At 39.0% G+C, this 17,889-nt stretch overlaps 1 protein-coding gene across 2 annotated transcripts in view; it reads right to left on the bottom strand.

Annotated features, from left to right (window-relative positions):
- Positions 1 to 2,048: 2,048 nt before the first annotated feature.
- Positions 2,049 to 17,889, bottom strand: part of LOC126272959 (protein Mo25) — a 39,031-nt gene continuing 23,190 nt past the window's right edge. For both annotated transcript variants that reach the window (XM_049976276.1, XM_049976277.1), the window contains exons 7-8: positions 9,818 to 9,922; positions 2,049 to 3,368 (exon numbers count right to left, since the gene is read on the bottom strand). In XM_049976276.1, coding sequence (XP_049832233.1) covers positions 3,186 to 3,368; positions 9,818 to 9,922 — 288 coding nt within the window. In that variant the 3' untranslated portion in view covers positions 2,049 to 3,185. The remainder of the gene's footprint in view (positions 3,369 to 9,817; positions 9,923 to 17,889) is intronic.

Raw genomic sequence — 17,889 nt, 5'->3', positions numbered from 1 at the left:
TTAAGAGAGTGTGTGTGTGTGTGTGTGTGTGTGTGTAATTTAGAAGTATTTTCTTTAAAGATTTCATTATTTATATCAAAATTGCTATCGCTCAATTCCTGCTGCCAAACACAGGACATGATTTATTAATATTTAAAAAAAAAAAAAAAAATACGAATTAGTGAGAGGTATAAGGTAAAGTGCATTATTTATATTATGTTATTAAATAAAATTACATTAATATAAACTGTTAATGAACAGCATTAATGTAGAAGTATAAGACATAGTGGTGTCAGTTTTTGTATGAGGTGGTTGTACCTTGACTTTGTCACAAGCATGCTGCGGTTTAACCATGTGGCAAGCGATGTCTGATAATGTTCTCCACGTACTTGTAAATAAGCAACACCGACTGTTACAACAGTCATATGTCAACCATAGCCATTTTATTTTAGCAACAGTAGTAACAAGTACCGATCTGTACATTATTTGAGTTAGCATTTTGGACTATGAATAGCAGTAATCCACTGAACTACAATTTATTAAAGTTTAGTAGAAGATTTTGCAATGTTTTCAGAGAGATTTTTGCATAAGAACCATATGGCAGCATATGAACACACTTAAGAGCCTTACCTGTTTCAGTGTATTAAGGTTAAGACAGTTATTCCTGCTGAAGAAGCTGAAACACTTATTTGTAATCTAGTACTCTAATACGATACTTTTTTATTTTCTCTTCTACAACTAATACATCTGACCTTTTTTGCCACCTATAATTCTTGCTAGAGCTTGTTTCACATTTTTCTGATTGTTAATATTGGTTCACTCACTTCTGTCAAAAAAAGTTTTGCAACTTGCTACTCTTGCGCATCGACAGCACTCTAAGTATGCATAGTACATGATTTGCTTGTGACAAATGTAAAAGACATTCAAAAGTGACTATCAATTTCCTTATGAAGACATCATCTTACCCACAGTTCTGAGACTTAACATATTGTTTCCATATTGGGTCCTGAAAAATCATTACTGCACCAGCATGTAATAGGTTACACTGTGTTACCTATTCCCCGATTTTTTCAGTTTGCTCCACTGCATGCTTGTGAATTGTCTAATAACATTTTAGCTACAATATAGCTATTAATAAATAGGACATTCACAGTTTGCATTTTCGTTCTCAGGGAAAGTTTAATACTCTGAGAAGAATTCACACCATGGCCACCTGAACCACACACACACACACACACACACACACACACACACACACACACACACACACACACACACACAGTTCAAGACTACTGCATTGATGCACTAAATTTTATAATAAGAGCTGTTCAATGGAAAAACTTAAACTAATTACAATGCGTTGTATTCTCCAGCCAGCGTGGCAATTACATAATTAACACAGTGCATAATCTTTTACTTTCATAGGACAGAAGTCTGTTAACATGTCTTAACTCTGTGTTGTCAATCAAAAGCACACATACATACCTTAATTTTTAATCTACTTACAAGATTCCACCTGGATTTCTGACACATTCAGAAATACCTACCATCATTTTCTGCAGTCCTGTCCTCTTTCCAATGGAGTGAACAAGTAAATAAAATCACCTGTTTCACAGGAAAGTGAATGTTACACCAATTTCAATCAGGTTTAATACAGAAGCTATTTCAACAAAACTTAGGTTCCAATACAACAACTGAACAGACAAATTTTGCTTCATTTTGGACACATCATTTAAATGAAACAGCTATTACATACAAAGTATAAAGATATGCAGCTTTAGACATTAATATATTATTTTCATGATGAAACAAAGTTTTTTTAAACTGTTCACAAGGCTCATTAAATGAGGACAGTACTTTCAAAATCAATCATGAGTTCAAAATACTATTGTTCTACCTTTCTGCTCTGTAATAAATTGCAGAAAGAAATCGTTGCGCCAGACAACATGAAAATAAATCATTAATCAAGTAACTCGCAGAACAAAAAAGAATTATGCTGTGCTGGCTCTTGCAACTGACTAAGTTCAAACAAATAAAATGAAAGTAAATAAGGAGAATAAACAAAAGTATTATCTGCAGACAGTAGTTTATTTCAATCAAATCTCTCCCACATTTTTAAATATAAAGCACATGTTTGCAAGGGAGATGTATGAAACAAAATGGGTCACTTTATTTCCAAAAATTGTTCTCTCTTAAAAAATCATCCTGATGAATTTTTTGCAAATGTGTTTGTTTTAAGTCCATGTTAAAAACAGCTCTTTTTATACTGTCAATAGACAAACACTGTCACAATCAACCAGACTGTAACAAAGTCTCTCTTAAAAATGTTTATACTAAATTTAGTTTTATAATACAGAACTACAAGTAAAAGACAACAATCATATATACATTAAAACACAATCAACATAAGTCCTTAAAAACTGAACAATATTATTTTGATACTGCAGATCAGCACTACTGTACAACAGTAATTGCACCATTGCTGTACTATGCATAATGCTTCTTAAAAATTTTAGTTGCTGTTCTAAAATTTATAACTGATGCTGGTTTCAGTCACAGCTAACAAGTTATTTTAACATAGGTTTTGGACTTTCCTTCTTCCTTTTCAAGCAACATTGTATGAGCCAACATGATCAATAACTCAAAGTCTTATGGACTAATTTCACAATAACAACAAACATAATTTAGCTTCAGCAGATATGAAATAAGTTTAATAAATTTTATTAATTTCACTTCTGCAACTAAATACTAATACAATGAAAGATTTAAAATCAATTCAAATATGCTATTGTATCCAGTTATATTTGTGTCTACTCACCCACTAAAACAGGAAAAAAGAAGAGAAACTTCAACAGTTTAGATATGCTAAAGCTCTAGAAGCAAACTTTCAGATCTTTCCATCTTGGTGAGCTTGGAAAAGATGTGAAAATTTTCCACAGTGGAAGTGCAGTAGTAGCAGCAGTAGTTTAAGTGGGACTAGTTTATTTCAAATAAAGAACCCACACACGCAGGCCAAATTCACATATGTGTCAAATGTTTTGTGAAACCCTCATATCTCTATTGCCAAGCTGGGAACAGAGGTGCTATTTGTGGAACATTATTTCCTGTGTTTTGTATGTTCACAAAATAATGGAAGCAACTTTTCTTGTTTGCAATATTAATATGCACTTTTTTTTCTAACACTAGACTGCCAGATTGTCCTGCTGTTAGTGGTCTGTCAAAGGCTTCAGCTCTTTTATCTGTTTAATAAGATATGCCTTCTCATCATTGAATTGTTCATCTTCTGATCGGTCCGTGTGAAAGCGCGTGAGAAACTCTACTAGCTTCTCTTGATTTCGCAGCAATATGTCCAAAATTGGTTTCGGTTTGTTTGGATTTGCAACAAATACCTGTTAAAAAAAAAAAAAAAAAGAGAGATAACTTTTAAAAGTAAGTCTGATTATTGCTTCATAGTGCTCGAGAAACAGCAAGTAATTTTGTGACATACTGAACAGCACCATGTTTTACATACTCTTCAAATTCAAACAAAAATAACAATAGTTCACATTTTATGACTAAGACCAAGTTAATTATTCTACTTTTAGTGAAATATGAGAAGTGTCAAAAATGAAGGACCCACGATTGCAATAATATATTTACCTTAAACAACAACAACAACTCAGTTTTACTGTTTAACATACTATAAGAAAATTACATTTCTGCAAGTAAAACATCAGTACACACAGTGAACAACTGTGTGTGTCAATTTTCTGCAGCTAAGGGGCAATGGCTTACACCTGTATATCATTTGTTACCTATCCACTGTCTACATCTGTGATGTGATGCACTGAGTGTCATGTGATTATTGATGAATGATTAATAATCAATATTAGTCAAAACTAATAGGATACAGGAATAACAACACTAATTTGAACTAAGCATTTGCCTTGTGTTATAAAATTTACATACATTTCAAGATATCTCTAGGAAGTAATTACTAGCAGTAATTGACATGAAATTAAGTTCTACATCCAAGTTTCCTAATAATTTTAAGACTTTGGTTTCATAGGAAATAAAAAAGCAAAACAAATGTACACTATTCAAATAAGTAAACATTACCAGATATTGCAAAAATAAATTATAGCAGATGGAAATTATCATAATCAGTATCAAAACACTACATCACGTGCATTAGTGAAGATCATGAACCATACAGGTAATTAAGGTACATAAATGTGGCAACATTAACGGAATATGTGCAACTCATTCCAATAAAAATAGATTTAACAGTACAAAATTCTAATATGCATATTACTGCAATATGCAAACTGAGTGAAATCTTAATGCAACACATGGGGCACCATTCATGTAGGGTACCACACCTTTGTCAATCTGGGCACAGAAAGATAAAGATAAAGACAAAGACAAAGACAAAGACAAAGACAAAGAGAGAGAGAGAGAGAGAGAGAGAGAGAGAGAGAGAGAGAGAGGGGGGGGGGGCAGGGGGAGGGGGTGAGTGGGAGGGAGGGGGGCGACTGCAGCCGAATAACTAACCTTGCTAACAGCCATCAGTGTGTGCCACTGAACTTAACAAAAATTTATATTGTAAAACAAGTCATTTGAAAATTACAAAGAGCTTGCAGATCCATCACTACAGGAGAATCTTCAGGTCTATCTCTACTGTGCACCATCACAAGATTCTTTGCTTAGATTTCTTACAACTTTGCTGTTTTCAAATGATAGAGTTGAATATGCCAAGACTGATTCTCTAAGCCAGGTTTTCTTAAGCTTCAAGTATTAGGCTATCCAAACATATCTCAAGATCACACTATTCTCACATACTCTGTCCCAGAAAACTTCTGGTAGTAGTGTTTAGAAATTGTAGATAGAAAAATCAGTGACAGAGGAAATTTGAATCAGGTCTAGATATACGTTGAAGTAACCTACTGGTTACGGAGGTGACTAATTGAAAAAGAAGTAGGAAATCAATGTTTCAGTCATGGTATGGCACAAGTTTTAACTATGGACGACTTACTACGTAGCAGAATAATCATTTCTGTCACGTTCTCATTGATTTTGTATGATGAATAGTTGCTTTTTCAGTGTGAGAGTAATTATACAACAGAACGTCACAGACTTTCCCTTGGGAGTGACACTTCAGTAGTTTAAAGTGATTAACTTCTGCATACATGTTATGAGTTTGGCTTCTCTTATAAGCCTCTAGTTGCACTGTATTAAAGACACTCACAAAAGGTCAAGTATAACTATAGGTGGAACGTCCATAACAAGATTGAGACCAAACAAGCTGCAACTTTGTAATAGGTGTGACCTGCTGGTTTCCTGCTGCTTCCATCATGGCACTTCAGGTTATTCAAAATCTTCAACATTCTTCAGAAATGGTATTAGTTGAGATATGGACTGAAAATGAATCCTAGAAACCTCAGCGTTTTAAAATATATTCTAGTGTCATTAAATAAAAATTTGAAGTAATTATTTATCAAACACTACTGGAATTAGTACAGAACATTCTCTCAGTAGAAATCTAAGCCTGTTATTATAGACTGTCCCTCAACCTATCAAGAATTAATTACAACTGACTACCTTTTGTGAGGGGAGCATGAAGACTATGCCACAAATCAGCAAGTAATGAACACTTCACTGAGCTCTTTACTATGTTTGTTTGTTGTTACTACAGACTAAATTAAATGATTTACGAAAAAGAAAAGTACATTTCTGCCCGAGGAGTGAAACATTAAATATCAATTTTTTCCCCTCCTAGTCTTGACAGCAAATTATCCATTCACACATGAGAATACGCGTAAGGACAAAGTCGACAGCAATGGGAGTTAGGAAGATACTGCAGAAACAGTAAACAACAGCAACTTACCACAGCTTTTCATACATGCTGTAGTTTATAAGAAGGTACGGGTAGTTTTTCTCTGTCAAGAGACAATTTGAAAATTATGAGCAGTGTGTCACAATACAGAATAAGAAAACAAATACATCCGGAAATTATGTTAATTGTTAAACCGGAATGTCATGAGTTTAAACTGATTATTTCCATTTACTAATTAGCAATATTATGTCTTCATGAATGCTTAAGGTGATAAGATGTCTGTTTCCAACAAGTGGAAATTTAGTTTATGACATTTCTGTTGTTAATCCTTTAAGCTGGTTATGTGAGTGCTCACACTTTTCCTACTACTGTAATTTATGTGGCCTTCTGGTATAGGAAGGCAGCATTTTATTTAAACTGCTCTATTAAACACTGGATATTTATTCAATACAAAAAACACTAAAATTAATTATGCATTTTCATAGTTCTGTATCTGAGGCTATCTTCTAACAACATTCCTACAAACAAGTTTCCATCAGCTCATTTACAAGAGAGCCTGAATTTTATATGGCTATTTTCCTTTGACTTTTCCAATAGCTCACTTCTCATTTTACACACATTTTTCTTTCCATATGGATAGTTTATAATTCCTTATTTCTTTTGACATGCTCACTTCCTGCTAAATACTGAAATGGAATGTCAGCACATATTTTTACATTTAGATGATTAATGCTGTTGCAGATGGTGGAGCAATATAGTTTTACCAGCAATGCTGCAACTGGAGAGATGTGGTCAAGTTACCATCAATGAAGATTTTTTTCAGCACACAAGTACATACACTCCTGGAAATTGAAATAAGAACACCGTGAATTCATTGTCCCAGGAAGGGGAAACTTTATTGACACATTCCTGGGGTCACATACATCACATGATCACACTGACACAACCACAGGCACATAGATACAGGCAACAGAGCGTGCACAATGTCGGCACTAGTACAGTGTATATCCATCTTTCGCAGCAATGCAGGCTGCTATTCTCCCATGGAGACAATCATAGAGATGCTGGATGTAGTCCTGTGGAACGGCTTGCCATGCCATTTCCACCTGGCGCCTCAGTTGGACCAGCGTTCGTGCTGGATGTGCAGACCGCGTGAGACGACGCTTCATCCAGTCCCAAACATGCTCAATGGGGGACAGATCCGGAGATCTTGCTGGCCAGGGTACTTGACTTACACCTTCTAGAGCATGTTGGGTGGCACGGGATACATGCGGACGTGCATTGTCCTGTTAGAACAGCAAGTTCCCTTGCCGGTCTAGGAATGGTAGAACGATGGGTTCGATGACGGTTTGGATGTACCGTGCACTATTCAGTGTACCCTCGACAATCACCAGAGGTGAACGGCCAGTGTAGGAGATCTCTCCCCACACCATGATGCAGGGTGTTGGCCCTGTGTGCCTCGGTCGTATGCAGTCCTGATTGTGGCGCTCACCTGCACGGCACCAAACACGCATACGACCATCATTGGCACCAAGGCAGAAGCGACTCTCATCGCTGAAGACGACACGTCTCCATTCGTCCCTCCATTCACGCCTGTCGCGACACCACTGGAGGCGGGCTGCACGATGTTGGGGCGTGAGCGGAAGACGGCCTAACGGTGTGCGGGACCATAGCCCAGCTTCATGGAGACGGTTGCGAATAGTCCTCGCCGATACCCCAGGAGCAACAGTGTCCCTAATTTGCTGGGAAGTGGTGGTGCGGTCCCCTACGGCACTGCGTAGGATCCTACGGTCTTTGAGTGCATCCATGTGTCGCTGTGGTCCGGTCCCAGGTCGACGGGCACGTGCACCTTCCGCCGACCACTGGCGACAACATCGATGTACTGTGGAGACCTCACGCCCCACGTGTTGAGCAATTCGGCGGTACGTCCATCCGGCCTCCCACATGCCCACTATACGCCCTCGCTCAAAGTCCGTCAAATGCACATACGGTTCACGTCCACGCTGTCGCGGCATGCTACCAGTGTTAAAGACTGCGATGGAGCTCCGTATGCCACGGCAAACTGACTGACACTGACGGCAGCGGTGCACAAATGCTGCGCAGCTAGCGCCATTCGACGGCCAACACCGCGGTTCCTGGTGTGTCCGCTGTGCCATGCGTGTGATCATTGCTTGTACAGCCCTCTCGCAGTGTCCGGAGCAAGTATGGTGGGTCTGACACACCAGTGTCAATGTGTTCTTTTTTCCATTTCCAGGAGTGTATTTGTGTTTTTTATATAAAAAATCTATGCAAACCTTCCCCGAGTTTTTTAAGCACCCAGTGAGAGCACCGTTACAGGTGTTCATCAAATTACTATCTCTCCCTTGTTTCAGGAGACTAGTAAAGGTCTTTCATGGGGCATAACATACGGTTTGATATGAATTCCCATATACAGGGCATCAGGAAGATCTATAGATATATTATTCAGGCTGGAAAGTATGCACCACTGAATTACACTGGTCTTTTTAACCACAAATGTCAGACTGAAGTCACTCAATAAAGATGCTCTTGCTCCTGTAATCATACTTCCATTTTCCTTCTCAGAAATAACAGAAGTTAATATCTCTTATTTAGAATATCTGTGATGGGCAGCTGTTTATTTTTACTGGCAATTCTCAATATCAATTATTTTATTCTGGTGACCATTCAAAAAATGAGTGCATACAGAACACTCACCAAAAACCCATTTCCAACATTCTTTTATCATCCAATGAGTCTTCACTTTTGGGACACAAAATACTTCTCAATAGCATGAACCTAAACCTACACCTGTACACTGCACGCAACTATACAGTGCGTGGTGGAGGATACTTTGTACATATAGTAGCAACTTACTGTCCTGTTTCATTTATATCTGGAGCAAGAGACCAATGACTGACAATAAGCAAAGTATGGCCCTAATCTCACAATTCTTTCTCTTGTGAACCCCAATTGCAATATCTGATGACAACAGGATTTCTACACATTTGTTTTCTAATTTTACCTATCACCAATCTGCAACAACACTGTTTCTCTTCCACAGCTTTCCACATTAAGTTCGCTGAATATCTCTGCTGCAATTTTATACAGGCTGTAATGACCTGTTATGACCCAAATAGTGCCTCTTAATTTATTCCATGCCTGCTGTAATGCCAATTTTATGAAAGTTTGCACTGTTGGGCACATTGCTCAAGAATTAGTTACCCTACTGTATTGTATGCAGTTTCCTTTATGGATGCACCATACTTTTCGAGAATCTTCCATTTGCCTCCCCTATTACTGGTTCTAATTTCCATTGCATATTGCTTCATTATATTGCTGCAGTGCCATCCACCCTGCTGCAACTCACGTGCAAAACCGTAATCCCACATAGAGACAAAGCACTTTAACTGACCAGAGAACATGGGGTCAGCAGCATCAGCAATGTTACAAATGGCAGCTGTAGAGTGGCCATCCATCTTTTGGGCAATGCCTTTAGATTCAAAATGAATTTGCTATAGCATCCATGCTGATTGTTCATAAAAAAAGCAAAAAAATATTAATATCCAGGACTGTTGTTCAAGACAAATGGGAGCTGTTACAGAAAAAGGTTTCTACAATGGAGGCCATAAAATTTAAATTTCACTGAAGAGAAAACTGCAATTTACTTTAACAATAAAACATATCAGAATTTATTTCTCTCCCTCTAGAAGGCCATGAGTTCTCATGGAATTTCCTAATTTGTTCAGAGGTATTATCGGCTGTACAACTGTGGACATACCATCAAAATGGTTAACGAACGTTTTTACAAGATGTTTCCAACAAACTCCAATTTTCACATTGGACATGATGATAATAATAATAATAATAATAATAATAATAATCTCAAATTACATGTCCTGTCTTCTGTGATTACAGTATCAAAGTTCAGAGTGTGAGATGTGGGCTGGTATACTGGTTGCATGCGATGATAAGATTTAGAATGGCATTCTACAATATAAAAGTAATTAACACAAGCATGTTTACCTTGAAAACATGGAAGGCTTCAAACTGAATATTTCTGGATTTTTCTTTCAACATATTCATCATTAGTTTCAAATTATCAGGATTCGATATGTATCTTGTCATAACCTGAAAAAACAGAAGGTCACATGTTAATACAGCATTTGAAGTTTCAGAATAAATTTTTGAGAACTATATTTAGGTGCGATATAGTGTTGAAGTTTTGTAAGGATGAAAAACAATGCAGTACACTGTAATAACTTGGAAACAATCATTTTCGATTAAGTTAGGCAATGTCAAGACTTGTTGCTTTCTTCAAATGCTGTGATTACTTATTTTAGAAGTGTGACAAATATAATGCTTCCAATCTCTCCAAAAACAATTTCCGTTTCAATTAGCACATAATATTTCACAAGCTGTGACATTGTTAGAGCAAATTCCACTTCTCCATCTCTTTTTCCACCAATTCTCTCTGTTCTACAATATTGCTGACACAATCTACTTGGACTTAATGACTGACACTTAAATTAGCAGCTGGATACAGTCCAAGTTAATAAATTCATTTACGTAAGTTCTGAGAGACACATAATAAAATTGTTCCACATTTGCATATACCATCTTAATTGGTGACTGCCCTTAATGTACTAAATGTAACTAAACTCTGATACGCAATATATTGACAATAATACAAAACAACCACTGCATTATGCGTTTCCTTTAGTCATTGACGTTAAGAGTGACCATGAGGGATTGCGTAACTAACATGTAGTCGAAACAAAGAAGAGGAGCTTTTTCTTGGCTGGATGGTCACTTTACCAAACCATTAAGCTGATCAATTCTTCTTGGATTATCAGCCAAGTGGTGGCGTTGTCTTGTCACAACGTTTCAGTGAGTTCTGTACCCATCATCATCTCCAGAAGATGATGGGTACAAAACTCATTGAAACGCTTTAACAAGACGACGCCACCACTCGGCTGATAACCCGAGAAGAATTCATCAGCGGAATACGCCAAGTAAGACTGCAATTGCATAAACCATTAATCTCATTCCAGCCCAAGATGCTGGTTTGGCAGTCGCGTGCTTGTGAGGTGTGTTTGCTTGTGTATGTGAAGCTTTATGTATGTGTCTTAATTGCGCCCATCTACAACTTGACATGTCTTCTTTACAATAAGTAGCAACCTGTCTTTTTCTACATTATTAAGCCCATTACCCTAGCCAATTAGAAAGTAGCATTCTTGGTGTCATTCAGAGAAAAACTACTTTTAGATAAAGAAAATATCTACTTAAATTTTGTGGCAACTTTTATTTCAGATCTATATCTGCTAAAGACTTTCTCAAGTTCAATGCTTCCAGATGCCCAGTAGAATATCACTTCAAATTTCCTATAATACAGAAGGTGTCCTGGAGTTTCTGTATTAAATTATTTGCACAATACTTCTGAACAATTTTTTAGCTCTGTAAAAAATGTAACTGTGGTGCTTTATTTGCTTAAAAGCTCAAATTAATTTGTAGTGTCATACTTGATATCTCACATCGGGCACACTTAAATCCTACAACAAGGCATGATTTTATAATTAGCCTAAGAAACGTGGCCACAAAAACACTTCCTAAGCACATACCATATTGTGGCAAATCACCATATTGGCACATACAGTACTAAGGAATCTGTAACAAGATATACCTGTGAACAGCCCAATTTCTTCGTGGGCTACAGAGTACATAACATTCCAAAATAACTTAAAAGAGCCAAATCAAATACAATTGCAATCCTGTCTAAATTGCACTAATACTCCATGAATGGCAGTATATGAGATTTATTTGTGCCCAACAACCTCGTTAACGTTTATATCCCTTATGCTAAGCAGTGGTTCTGGTAAAATTATTTTACTGTATTCTAAACATTAAAAACTATGCATCTTTATAAAAAAAATCCAACTCTTCCACTCTCTGGTCATAAAGATTACTAACACTCTCCATAGTTTCCTTATTACACTGATATACACATTTACAAGGTCAGTTACCCTGTGTGCAATGAAGAGCACTTAAGAGAGTACTGGTATCCTTTCCTTATCCTTCTATTTCGTTGGTGCCCACAGCTCAGAAGGAAGTTTGCAGACTTAGCTTAAGCCAGAATTACTGTAACTTTCATTATTAACAAGATGTATATGGAAGGATTAAAGGTCCTTTGCCCTGTGTAGCAGTCTGTGCTTTGGTATGTTATGAGAAAACCTTTCCATGATACACAAGTCTCTTCCTGTCATGATCAGAGGAATGTGAAGTAATGAAGTAATCATCTACAGAACAGTACAGCACAGCGTCCATTACCTGAATGTCCATCAACCAAACAACCACTTAACAGAACAGTCACTCTTCATGTACCACCCTTCCCTTGCTAGTCTTGAGCATCACAAATTCTGTATCCGAGCTTCATTTTATTGATGAATCAACAATTCTTAAAATTATAAAGCTCATCATGAACATGGACCTGTATGATATTGTTTATAAACAGCTTACAAGAAAATGATCACAAGGAGACCCTAGCCTTGGTTCCATTTTACATGCAAAGTCAATTTAATGATCTTGGAAGGTCATTAAATTTTAAAGCAAGCTTGGACTGGTTAAAAAATGTTAAGGCAAGACATAGCATTCGTGAGCTTCAATTATAAGATGGAGTATCCTACCAATCTTGGAGCAAAATTAAGTCTTAAGCAAAGGTAATATGAGGTAGTGAGAATGCTGCAATAGAGAGTTGCATTAGCAGCTCCGAGTCAGTATCTTCCAGTGCGGTGACACGTGGGTTACACTAATAGACACACAGAGGACTGCAAAGGAAAGACAGCCATGTACAGCACTAAACTGTACCCCAGAGTGGTAATAGTGCAGCAAGCAGGGCAACGTCATCACGTCACAGCAAGTATCTTGTTATGGGGGACTTGAGGCACCTGCTAGAGAGGAGAAAAGTGTCCAATAGGCTTGGAAAAACTTCCAGTGTCTTGGGTGTGTAGATACCAGTTGTGGCTATAATTTAAGGACACAGGGAAAATGGTCACTCGGGCGTGTATCAGCAAGAGTGAAGCATTCAATGCACTGAGCTATCCTAACAGTACCGACCAAAAGGTGCAAATGAGAGTAGGTTGACTTGGAGGCAGACCAAACTGCTGGTTTGCCAGTGCTGAGGCAAACAAGATCCGCTAGGTGGAAGTGGTCAATCAACAGAGAGCCTCTCTGACAGGAGGCGTAGATCCCCGAAGAGGGTGGTCACCATGGAAGTCCCCAGTCAACAAATAGGGCAGTGGGAGCTGACTAAGGAGATGGAGATCAGCTTTTGCCACTGGTGTGGATGGTGGAATGTATATGGTACAAAGAGAGAAGGTGTATCCAGAAAGTAATAAACGTACAGCGACAGCTTGGAAGGAGCTGTGTAAGGGGTTGGGTGATAATGGATAATCCTAAGTGCCCTGCGTGTCAGAATGCCATCAGCAGAGGGCAGATCAAACTGGACTGATTGGAAATGAGGGAACAAAAAGCAATCATGGGGCCGTAGCTTTGTTTCCTGAAGACAGAAAATGACTGGGAAGTAGGATCTTAAAGAGGATCAACAATTCATTGCGACTGGAGTGAATTCCGTGTGTATTCCAATGGATAATTGACATAGAGTAGAGGAAAACAGGAAAATCTCACCACAGTTTCCGTCAACTCAACGACCACCGAGAGCCAATGGCTGACGGTGGGGAATGGCAATCAGCCAGAGGCAGAAGAGCCTGATCCATAGGTTGTTCAGGGGCAGCTCCTGCTGCCAGCGGTGCATCTCGGCAACATGGAAGATGGCCGAGAGCGGCTACTGCTGGGTGGCGCTGTAGAAGAGACAAGCCGTGGCAAAGGAGGAGAGGAACTTTGATCCTTATGAGCCTTATTGGAAGCAGGATGTTGAGATGAAGGAGTTGAGGGTTGTGAGGTCTGGGGGCATAAAAAAATCTTCACGAGTAGGCTGTGTCCGATTTTGGGGCCCATGATTTAACAGGAGCCGAGGAAGGCTGAGCCTTAGAGTGAGCAGGTGAAAGAGGGGAGGTTGAATGGGTGATCTTTGGGCTGACCAATCTGACACCTGCGGCGCTAAAGGTGAGATCGCGAGTATGCGTGGCCATCACATTAGTAGGTCGACGAGAGGCGAGGACAGTACTATACTTACCCACTGGGAGCACAGTGGGCTTTGTACTGGCGAATAACTTAAGAGCAGCAAAGACCGACATCTTTTCCTTCACTCTGATTTCCTGAACAATTCATTCATCCTTAAAAATAGAACAATCTCTAGAGGAAGTAGCATGGTCTCCCATATAGTTGATGCAACAAGGGGAGAGGGGGGGGGGGGGGGGGGGGGGGGGGGAGGGAAGGGCGCGGCGCACGAACTACCATCCTCATGGGCATCCCCGCAACAGGTAACGCCTTTAGCTGAATTGGAACACTACTGGCAAATAATGATTAAACCTGACATTGATAGCAATGTTTAGGGTTGGGTATGTAAGAGTGAACAGAAATTATCTGATATCCCGCTGTAATGTTCGATGGAAGTTGAGCTCTGTCAAACATAAAGAAGAGACTGCGGGTCGGTTCCATTTCCTTTTCAATCCTTTTCATTAATCTATGTACAGCAGTTTCTCCCTGATGAGACAGGTAAGTTTGAATGTCCTCATTTGATAATCCGTCAAGTGATCTTGAATAAACAACCGTGTGTGACGAGTTTAAGGTAAGGTGTGCTTCCACCCAGACAGTGAAGGTGTGTAGCAGTGTAGTTCGAAGCAATTTGTGTGCCTGGAGGGCACTGTGTTTCTAACAACACGATGCCATTTCGTAACCTGGAACAAGACTTTACAGGACCTGCAACTGCGTTGACATCTTTATGAATAATGAAAGGGTCGACTGTGGAGAAGTCTTGACCTTTGTCGGACCAAGAAACAACTAGGAACAACCAGGAATTTTCGGTGGCCGAGACCGAGACTCCTCTAGCTTTCTCTTGTGGGCGGAAGCTGTAGAAGTAGAAGAAACCATTGCGAAAGTATCCCCACGATTACCAGAGTCTCCGATGGCACGCTCCTTCCTAGTGGGGGGCCTCTCTTATGCAACTCCCGCCTTAGGCGATTGACAACACCACACACCACACACCACACACCACATCACACCACACCTCCCAAGAAACACACAGAGGGACCAATCAGCACATTCAGAAGGTACTAGCTTGGGTAATTACCCCTCTCTGGGCCTAGCCTTTACCAGAGGGTACATACGTGTCCTATTTGTCTATCCAGGGCAGGGAATTATGGGTTATCCCATAACCAGCTACACATGGAGAAGTGTGGGTCGGCCTTCAGACACGCACAGAGAGGGAAGAAAGGAAAAGAGAGGAACAAAGAAAAGGAAAGAAGAGAAGAATTCTCAAATGCCACAGTGGAGAAGAAGGGAAAGAGAAAGAATCAAGGACAGGAAAGGACAAAGTAAGGACAGGTACTTGACACATTAGAGATAAAAGAAGAGAAACCACTTCATTTGTTCAAAGCGTCTGTCTCTGGATGTAGATGCAAAACATACTCCCAAACAGAGGGCGAAGGGGAAGGGGAGTGAATGGAGCATCGGGGACAGGGAAGGATGTGGAAAGGGGAGGCATGCAACCCGGAAAGGAAAGAGAGCTGCACGGGCTCGGGGTCCCGTGCTCACCATGCACATATCCACAAAAGCGTTGTGGATCCCCTGGGGGGGGGGGGGGGGGGGGGGCGATTCAGTGTGGTATCAGGCATGCCGTCAGCACAGCCAGCAGGAGAGGGTGTGCCAACTCTGTAACATGATGTCTGAGCCACATTCAACAGAATCATCATTTGGGGCAAATGAGACTATTTTGTTCCTTTGTGGTTACAATCATGGGGTCGAGGATTAAGGGGCTTGGTAATAGGAGGGTCATTTTTGTGGAACTTGAGGAAATGGGTGACTTAACAGTTTCAGGGGAATTCGAGAGATGAGTGGTTAGTACATGCTTGTTGCACACACTGCAACTTGTTCTGGTATTCCTGCCCCTTGGACTGAGTGTGTAGCAGTTGTTTGCTTTACATGTAATAATTTTGGGCACACAGCCAGGCTCATGATTAGACAGAAGGTGTAGATTGGTAAAACACTCCTGGACTAACTGTTCCATGGATAATTGGTAAATTACACAGACCAAAGAAATGTTCTTTGAACCTTTTTTACTTTCATAGCTGATCTTTATAGATTTTTATGAGCTGAATCAAAATCTAGCCTTAGTTTTTTGTATCACCCATAGTTTTCGAGCAATATGCTTATTATTTCATAGTATAAAAATTCTATGCTAAATGGTAAACGGGGAATTAATGAAATGCTTTGTTACAACATAAGTATGGTTGGTATTTACAGTAAGCTTATAAAAACAATGATATGTGTTAATAGAAGTTTCACTTGTCAGCTGCAATTGGTTTGTATTTTCTTTCTCTTTTTTCTTTGAAGCTTCTTGTGTAGCTTTTTCTACAATGAGTCGCCTGCTGAATTTCTCAGTGAAGTAACCAACAGTAGTACCCTATCATGTTGGTGTTCCAGCGGCCCTGGTAGCATTTTTCCATCACTTTAATGTCCTGATGAAAAAGCTCTCCATGCTCCTCACTAACATTCAATACCAAACTCATTCATCAGACCGGGAATGTCTGAGCAGTACACTAAATCACCTTCTTGTTGAAAAAACTTGGAAAATTGCTGCGCTCTCTTTCTATACATATATATGCTGGTTCCAACTGCCAATAAGTTCTTTTCTTTTAATCTAGAGCCAAGCAATACAGCTTTTTCTTTCGTTGAGCACAGATCCCTAACCAAATCATTAAGCTCGGTCTGTGTAAACAATTTGGGCTGTAGACTTTCTGTATTATAATGGAATTCATCAGCATCGTCTGCTTCATCTAAAACAGTTTTACATCAGAAAATACTTCTGCTGGAATAGAATTTAAATCATCTGGTGATTCAGGAACTGGCAAATTTACACCATGCCCTACTAGTAAGGTGGTAGACAGAAAGATAGGGTAGCTTATTACCTTCTTGTTTTTCAATTTATGACCAGTAATATCAGTACTGCAAAAGTAGCAATCACTGGAATGATTTCTTGGCTCCCTCCATATCATAGGAAAAGCAAATCTAAAGGCTTTTTTCTCGTTTTTGGACCATTTTCTCATATCTTCAATGTTATGTGTGTAACATACCTTGATTTATCTTTATCACCAAGTTTAGAACCAAAGTATGATAGATAAACCTTTTTCACAAAGTCTGTAATGTTTCCTCGGTGCTTTTTAATCACAAATTCATTTACAACCACGATTAGACATTATACTGAGCACATGTACAGGAAACAGGAAAGCGAGGTTAGGTTGACAGTAAACAAAACACCATCTGTTAACACAAAAATAGAATCGACTTTTTATGCCAGCAAATGTTTTTCAGCAGTGCTACCAATGTCATCTACATTCATTACACCACCTTTTTAAATTATTTCAGCTACATAAAAACTGTTAAATTCTTTTAAAAAATCACTTAATTTAATAAATTTAACTGTAAAATGTTAAAGTATCATATTTGGATTTGCCACCCTGAAACACACAAGAATAACATATTTTCAGCAAAAAAGTTTTTTACATCTTTGGCATGTGTTATTGTTTTGAGATAATAGATTCTGAGTGAGCAAAGGGGAGGCAGTGGCGAATTCAGCGACACACGGTGTCAGTCAGGAGGCTACATAGTCATCAGTGAATCAGGTAGCTTAATTATGGGTGGATAAAGTGAATTCAAATAATAAACTTGTAGAGAAAAATTTGTAAATAGAGGTGTTAAGGTCAAAGTCTCTAGTAGTTGATCTTGCTGCTGCTAACCTCATTTCTCCTTTTTCTGGCAGGTCTTCTGGGAATGTGTTAGCATCTTTGTAGGATCTCAGGTCATATGTTAATACAAGGGGATGGGGTCTGATACACAGTTATTACAGATACCAAGGTTACACTTATCAGGTGAAGAGAAGTCATTTGTGCAGTGCACAGAGGCACTATGCTATGAAGTTACTT

Source organism: Schistocerca gregaria, chromosome 5 (genome assembly GCF_023897955.1).
Source record: "Schistocerca gregaria isolate iqSchGreg1 chromosome 5, iqSchGreg1.2, whole genome shotgun sequence".
NCBI lineage: Eukaryota > Metazoa > Arthropoda > Insecta > Orthoptera > Acrididae > Schistocerca > Schistocerca gregaria.
The sequence above is the reverse complement of the archived record's forward strand: the minus strand, read 5'-3'. Positions and strand labels throughout refer to the sequence as shown.